The 8,317-nt window shown below is 39.2% G+C and overlaps 1 protein-coding gene across 6 annotated transcripts in view; it reads left to right on the plus strand.

Moving 5' to 3' along the window:
- The window catches only part of KIAA0922 (KIAA0922 ortholog), a 73,911-nt gene that overhangs the window by 64,418 nt on the left and 1,176 nt on the right, over window positions 1–8,317 (plus strand). For 4 of the 6 annotated variants that reach the window (XM_017736808.1, XM_017736810.1, XM_017736806.1 and 1 more), the window contains exons 27-32: window positions 567–752; window positions 1,810–1,888; window positions 2,925–3,010; window positions 4,340–4,460; window positions 6,553–6,641; window positions 7,476–7,618. In XM_017736808.1, the coding sequence (XP_017592297.1) occupies window positions 567–752; window positions 1,810–1,888; window positions 2,925–3,010; window positions 4,340–4,460; window positions 6,553–6,641; window positions 7,476–7,618 (704 nt within the window). The remainder of the gene's footprint in view (window positions 1–566; window positions 753–1,809; window positions 1,889–2,924; window positions 3,011–4,339; window positions 4,461–6,552; window positions 6,642–7,475; window positions 7,619–8,317) is intronic. The other 2 variants (XM_017736809.1, XM_017736811.1) reach the window with 1 other exon arrangement.

Raw genomic sequence — 8,317 nt, forward strand, 5'->3', positions numbered from 1 at the left:
GGTATTAGCTGAAGCAACTGAATAATTTTTAAAGAACAACACTAGCTTGGGTACCTGCTTCCTGCCTTTCCATCAGGATTTTAATCATCTGTTTTCCCTGACTTTAGGGAAGAGGAGATCTGAAAAAAGATACCAGTTTCTGTAGGATTGTCCTGTGCATCTCCGATGAGATAATAAGAAAAGAGAATCTATCTCTTACGAATTCATTACTTGCAACATTTTGTCATTGCTTTTAGTATGCATGTTCATACAGCCAGGATATGTTCCATGTTTAAAGTATTAACTATATATTTCAAAGGACAGTATGCACTTCCTCTTTCAACCTGTTGCCTGTAGCTGCACTGTATCCTTGCTTGCATTAATTTTACTGGGATATCATGTAGGTCAGAAGCTTCTTGTGTTAGGGTCTAGTTACTGAAGCTATCAGTAAATATTATTTTCTCTCCCATCAGTAAATTCCGAGAATCCATGTAAATTCATTTTTCAGATGACTTTTCCCTGACAAGACTTTCTTAAATGTTGAGTTGGTTTTTTGATTGGTTTTTTTTTTTTTCCATCTTCTTTAGAAAACTTTTATCAGCGGTCCAAAAAGAAGTGCTTGGAGAAGTTTTGTTCTGATTCAAGCTCAGATTGTGGAAGTTCGTCAGGAAGTGTTCGTGCAAGTCGTGGGAGCTGGGGTAGCTGGAGCAGTACCAGCAGTTCAGATGGAGATAAAAAGCCAATGATTACTACCAGGCATTTTCTTCCATCCAGTAAGTTTTGCAAACTGCACCTCTTCACAGTAGTGGGCAGAGTTTTAGCTTTCCTGCTGCATGGAAAGGCCTACCATGGCATGGGGCACATAACTTGTCTTTTGTAGAGTACCTCTTAGACACGCAAGGAGAGATTTAAAGAACTTTGTACTTGACAAGAAGTACCACACGTTTTGTGGAGACAAAGATGACTGTCAGGCTCCTCACTGAGGAATATGCACATTTAGTTGTCATGGAAAGATGGGAGAACTGAGTGTCACTAGCCAAAGCAATTTCCACCTTTGAATTTGTTTCACCATGTTTTTTTTTTTTTAACGTTAAAACTATTTAAGTGATGCACAAATGAGGAATGTGTGAAAGCAGTTCAGATCTGAGGGTGCTGGGTTTGGATAGGTTTATTTGAGGCATAAGTAGCCAGGAGACCTGAGCCACTTCACTAGTATGAGAAATGGGAGCTGTGGTTCATTGCTGCAGTTCTTGAATGCCTGAATATTGTTAATGTAGTTGAAAGTCACTGTCACAATTATCCAGGGTGACGTGGCACTAGAAGTAAATTTTAGTGTGCTGAAGTGACACCAGCAAACCCAGCTTTGGGTACCTGCAAAAGGATGGATTGAATTCTTTAAAAATATGCAAAAACTTTCATGTGTATTTGTGTATGGATAAAACTTCGCATTACTAAGTGATAGATGATAGTGTGTGGTGTATCTGAACTTGTGATCTAATAGATAACAAATCGTGTGTATATGACTTTTCTGTTTGTTCAAATTATAATGCCTCTTAAAAAAAAGAAAACAAGTAATTCTAAATTCAGACTTAATTTGATAGTAACAAGGAACCTCTCCATTAAGACTGTGGTAATCACTTCTAAATCATAAAATACATTTTAAGACTATGGACCTAGGTAGCATGCTTTGAAATTGATGTTGTTAGTGATAATTCAGTGTGAGAGAAAATTTGATTAACACCATGATGATTCTATTTGTGTGTATGTATATTCTGTGCATACTTCTTTTTTTTTAGGATCTTTGATTTTCACAGTCATTCTTTTCTTTAGGAGAGAATATTTCACAAAATGATTTTCCATCTGAAACTCCTATCACTCTAAATCTGTCTCATAACATCTGCAATACCAGGTAAAAAAATTGAATCTATACCTCTAAGGCATTAAAGAAACACCACCAACTTGAAGTCTTGTCTCAGTTTGATAAATAATACCTACCTGTTATCTTGTAACTTTTTATGATCATCTGATTGTAGTTACTAGTTGGGAGAAGAATCTTCTTCAGTACATGAAAAGATAGAAGCAAAATTGATAATGCTGCATAAGTGCAATACAAGCTTCCAAATGGAAAATAGATGGAAATTGGTTTTCCACTCTCACTTCTTCCAGATCCTAGCAACTTACTACATTTCCATTACTGCTTAGTTGTATTAAAGTAATAATGGTTTTTTAAAAAAGGTGGGAGTAAGACTTTCAAGTTGATGCTATTCTTTTAATGGGAATAATGTTCTCATAGGATATACAGCATGAAAATTGATTCCTCCCTTCCCTACATTCTTTTCTCCCTCTTTACTGTAGTAGAGATAGCATCTACAATTTTTATTACTGTGAATCCTCATTTCACTTCTCATTCATCACTCTCTGTTTTCACTAGGAAAAATAATCCAATCCTTTTCCATTGGGATTCTGGTGCTTGAAAATGTTTCCTTTTATTCATTTTGACTAGTTTCTTGGATGGGTTTGGTGAATATAAAATTCGTGCTCATGTGTCTCTATGTATCTTCATGGACATAAAAGTAAACTTACCTGGAAGTTGTTTAAACATTATGAGAGGTCCTACTGATCTTCATGAACTGTAGCTTGTTTTCTAGTTTTAGAGAAGAGTTGTTGAATTAATTTGCAATAGCTTGATACTTGGATAATAAAAATGGGGTGATTAAGGTGTATTAATTTATTCATTTTACATGTGTGATAAGAAGCTGGCTTTTAACTGGAAAAAAAAACCTTAAAAAATTGCACAGTGGTAATTCTGAAATAAGGAAGATCAGGACAGTGGGAAAGCAATAGCAATCATGATGGTCATTAGAATATTTTTTACATCTCTGTATATTTCCTTCGAAATAGTTTGGATTATGAGACTTAAGAAATTAAATTTTCTTTTCATTCAGCAGAGACATGAACAGCATCCCCCAATACCCTGAAACCTTATGTCCCAATTTCACTGACATAGCTGCAGATCCTGACAAAAATAAAGGTCAGTATTAACAACTGAAGCTGTGTTTTTCACACTTTATCAAGCAGTTTTAGTGATGTTGCTAATAACACTTGCATGCACCAACTTGATAGACACATCATTACTAGAACTTGACTTGCTTCCAAGCAAGTTAGGTGTGAAGTTTGCAAGTGAAGGCTTAAAACCTTGGCAGTTTTTGCTTATAACCTTGATGATTTTTGCTGCATCTTCTCTGTGTGAAGACAGCATTTAGCTTTCAACTCATGTTCTAGGTATTCTTTCTTTTTTTCATCTTCTTGCTTTGCACAGATTAATGTCCAGAAGCAGTGCAGTGTGGAGATCAGTGCTTGCTGTGTTAAAGTGAAGCTTGACATCAAATCAAACATGACCATTTTTATCTCCAAATTTCCACAGTTGGTACTTGCTCTCTTTGAAAGCAATAATGAGTGAGGTTGTGTAGCTCTGTTAAAATTGAGTTTTCATTGTTTGTATCTCAGAGGGAAGTATTATTAGCTTTTTGAGTGGGATTCATAAAGGCATCATGCTACATGGTGAGATGGAGTTTGAAAGCTGGTTAGGACACGTGGTTCTTTGGGCAGCAGCACTCCCTGCCCTTCTGCTGTAGGTTTAACCTGCATCTGATAGGATACAAATGCTGATCAACCTTTTTCCATGGTAGCAATATTAATATGTATCATGTGAAGTAATGAAATAGAGCCAGCTTTGCAACCATTGTCTCATGGAAATTGCTAATTTGGATTTTTCCTTTATCCAGCTGCCAGTTCTCATGGAGTTGATAGGAATCAAGTATCTGTGGGTAGTCAGGGCACTAGGTCCATCTTCCCTAGGGGGTAATACAGCATTTAATGAGTTCACAAATTGTCTGGTCGGGAATGGCTCCAGTCTGTTAGAAACCTGACCCTGTTCCTGCTGTATTTGTGTAGTTGGACTTCAGAAGTGGTTCCTGACTGAGGGGTGGGGACAAGGAGGCCAGTGGGGATTGCATCCCTGCTGTCTGTTCTGCTGTGTGGAAGTGTGCCACCTTGGCACACTCGCAGCTGAACACTTAAGGACCCTCAGTAGGAATTTCTTGCCCTGCTTTCTTGAATTCCAGTTTCTCAGTTCTTATATGTCTTATATATATCTTTTTTAAAAAATAGAAGTTTTGAGATGTGTTTAAAGATGGGCCTTCATCACAAAAAAAATTGCTTAGTAACTCTGGATTTTTTCTTGGATTTTTTTCTCTAGCAAACAGTCCTTACTGGGGATCTGAGAATAAAGTGTCAGTGTAACAGAATCTTGGAGTCTCCTTCTTGTTGCTCTGCATTTAATTCCCCTTTCTTTTTTTAGGTCTTTACCCAACAGGAGACTTGTGGCCTGCCCAGCCAGTCTGCGTGACAAACAGCTTAAACTACAACCTTGAGAATAATATACCATGCATGATCCAAGAAACCCCCTCTGTCCACAACAGGCAAGTTATGTTTTATGTAAAAAGTACAGATAATGCTTTGTTCAGGCCTCTTTAATGCAGAGGACTGTACTTGACTCATTATATTTGTAAGGCAGATGATATAGTTAAAATAAGTCTTTCTGTCACTTCAATCTTAGTTCTAATTGTTAGTGCTCTTCCATGAGTACATCATGATTAATTTTACTAAGACAAATTCACTGCTGTTCCTGTTCATATATAGATATTCTAGAACGTCTTTCAAGTTTAATTAATTACTTTTCGGAAAGCTATTAATTCCTTTCACTCCTTTTGCAGACAGAGGGCCTAGCTTTGAAATTTGTTGCCCTCTTGCTAAATGCATAGCTTCTGTATGCCACATGGTGTGTTATGCAGTGTGTACTTGTGCTAAATGGCATGAACAGACGTTATAAAAAGACAAATATTCCAGTATATAGGTGGTTTAGGCATACAAGTTGGTATGTTTCAGGCTCTGTGTGTATTTGGATTGATCTTCCCATAGTAATGAACTTGATTAATTCTTGTGGTTTACACTGCTCACACAGCAAATTTTACTAATGAAAGATGTGCCACAAACTAATGAGCCACCAAACTACTCTGCCACCACATGGCAGTGAAATATGGCCAGTTCTTCAAGTTGGGGAAGGACCTGGGGGTCCTGGTGTACAACAAGCTGTCCCTGAGCCAGCAGTGTCCTTGTGGCTGGGACAATGGTATCCTGGGGTGAATTAGGAAGAGCATTACCAGCCAGGCAAGGGAGACAGATGATCCTGCCCCTGTGCTCAGCTCTGGTAAGGCCACATCTGGAGTGCTGTGTCCAGTTCTGGACTCCACAGTCAGTGCAACAGAGATAGGGAGCTCCTGGAGCACATCCAGCAAAGAGCTTCAAAGTTGGTCAAGGGTCTGGAGCATCTCTCTTACAAGGAAAGGCTGAGGGAGCTGGGCCTGCTCAGACTCAAGAAGAGACAAGTGAGAGGGGACCTCTTCAATGTTTGTCAGTATCTGACAGATGATGGAGCCAGGCTTGGCTCAGGGATGCCAAGCAACAGGACAAGAGGCAGTGGGCAGAAACTGATGCACTGGAAGTTCCACCTGACCATGAGGAAGAACTTCTTTACTGTGCAGGTGACCATGCACTGGAATGGATGGTCCAGAGAGGTGATGGAGTCTCCCTCACTGGAGATATTCAAGAACCCTCTGGACACAATCCTGTGCCATGTGTTCTGGGATGACCCTGTTTGAGCAGGGAGGCTGGACCAGATGACCCACTGTGGTCCCTTCCAACCTGACCCATTCTGTGACTTTAATTTCATACACCCATCTTGATTGAGACTTTATATGTAAAAATACATGCACATCCATACAGTTATTTATTGATACTTAGTAGTGATAACTTAGGATAGCTGCTTGGCTGAATAGTAAAATTGAAGTAGGGGAGCTTCATGCGAAATCTTGAATTTATATGCCTACCTTGTGCAGACGGGATCCAGACTTGGACTACTTCAAACTTGCTGCATAGCAGGGCCTGTTTTACTACTGACATGTCTTCAGGAATTACTTTAGAAAAAATCTTCTTGAAATTCTGAAGTTATTTTAATTAAAGGAGTATAATCCCTACAAATCAATGTGTATCTTAGAAAATGCACAGTTTAACAGGACTTCAGCACATGTGGTTGGGAAAATAGGAAATAGAAGTCTCCATTTTAATTGCTATTCTCAAACATTCGAATGCTTGAGAATGTGCTATGTCTTCTACCTCAAATCACATTATCCATGATTGTGGGAAAGAAGTACAATTATTTTCATTTTATAGAGGAAAAAGTTGAACCCAGGTAGGCATTGCAGGACTCTGGTAGCATCATTACGAGTTGTTCATTTTCCCAGAGGAAGAAGAACTCTGTGAGAGAGATTCCTGTGATTAAGTAGTGGCACAGAAGTAGATATTGGCAAAACTGACAAGTGGAATGTGAAAAGCCTCACCATCAGTTACAGGCATTTTGCATCCAACAGCTTTGCATTAAATAAGTTTTCTAAATAATTTTCAGAAGTTCTGCAAATTCTTTCTGACAGCAGATTTTTCTTTTTCTTGGGACAGCTTCATTGACTGGAATGCAGCTTGTGACAGCCAGTTTTCCAACATGTATTGTCCGCTAGAGATGAATGAATATGGTGCTTTCCCAGAAGGTAAGATGAAATAAAGCTTTTGAATTATCACAGAGCCGTGGTTATTTTACTCTCACCTTTTACAGAACAAAAGGCTGAGCTGATCTATACACACGGGTGTTCATTGCTTAAGTGGACTTTACGTTTTCCAGCTGAGTGCTCTGTAGTAATAAACAATGACTGCATGTGGTGGATGAGAAGATTGGCCTTTGTATAGAGTTATTGAGCCTGAAAAGGCAGTATGCAGGACTCTCAGAGGGAATAGAGAGAAATGCTTGTGTCTACAGTATTACACATATCTTTTTGCACAATTTTCTTTTGTTTCCCCTCTGGCAGGCTTCTGCCTTCCAGTGTGTGAAATACAAGGGCTCTTGTGACCAATTATCTTTCCAGGCTAGAGTTTCTTGGCTTGGGAAGCACACTGGCAGCAATCTAGAATTCTTTAGCATTACCTACCTAAGTAATAATTAAAGTTCAGACTGCAGTATCCCAGGCAGCACAGTGATCCCTCGGGTACTTAGAGCTCAGACATATTGGCAGTGAGGACTGGGTAGGTTCTGCCATGCATGTTCTGTCTAATAAAGACTCTGTTCTCCAGCAGAGGGATTGCCAAGTCTCTATCCTGTCCCCCTGATAATTTGTTAGTGGGTCCCTAACACAAAGTGGTAGTCCTGTTGACAGAAATTGATCTGCTTTGCTGTTGTGCTACCCTGACATTGCCTGAAGGCACTGAAGGATTAGGTCAATCCCAGCCCACCTCACTCTCGCGAAGATTCAGCGTTCCTCCACAGAAATGTTAGTAGTGTTTTATGTTGCAAAAGCCTTAATTTGTCTTCCTGATTTTATAAATTGCAGAGAACATGAACTACCCCAGTGGCTTCCCAGGTACTGCAGCAGTGCAGAATACAGCCTTCATTGACCAGAACTGTCCCTCCACCTGGAATGCTCCTCCCAACATGCCACCTGCCTGGGAGCCTGCGAGTTACGTCAACTCCACAGTGAGTATTGTCCCTGTGACGTGCTGCCTTCGTGTGCTCCTTCAAAGCTGTCCTAGTGTATTGCTGTCTTTTCCCTACCTGTTGCTTGCATGTTCTTGGTGAATCTTTTAAGTAGCCTGATGTATGTATTTAATGCTGGCATTGGTAGCCTGAGTTTTTCCCAGCTGTTTGTCAAGGATGTTGCTGACCTTGTCTGCAAAATTTTAAGATGATCCTTTGCCTGAAAATTGACTAAAATCAGCTTACATATGGAAAAACATTTTGGGCTTATGTAGTCTACTGAGATTTTTTCTATCAAAATCAGCATGTCCAGTTGAGGGTAAAACCCAAAAAGTGCTGATAGCAAAACCTGGAAAGATTTGAAAATTGAAGAGCTGAATGGACAGCCATTCTCTGTGACTTTTGCTAGGAAATCCAAGTGATTTAAGGTGGATTTGTGCACATTTCAGGCCTGTTACACTCCAGACTAGCCATCTTTGTCATCCCATAGTGCAGTGTAGTAACTTCAGTTCAAGGTGGTCTTTAATTGTAACCACCTTCTCTTCTGCTCATATTTCAAAATCCTCTGTTTTAGAATTGTTTTTTCATTTACTGTAGGTTTATTTTGAGTAAAACTAACCAAATAAAGCAAGAAATAATTTCAACTGTAAAAATGAAAATTCTTCTGTGTTAAAAAGTGGCAAAAATGGTAGAAGACTT

Source organism: Corvus brachyrhynchos, unplaced genomic scaffold (genome assembly GCF_000691975.1).
Source record: "Corvus brachyrhynchos isolate BGI_N302 unplaced genomic scaffold, ASM69197v1 scaffold175, whole genome shotgun sequence".
Lineage (NCBI taxonomy): Eukaryota > Metazoa > Chordata > Aves > Passeriformes > Corvidae > Corvus > Corvus brachyrhynchos.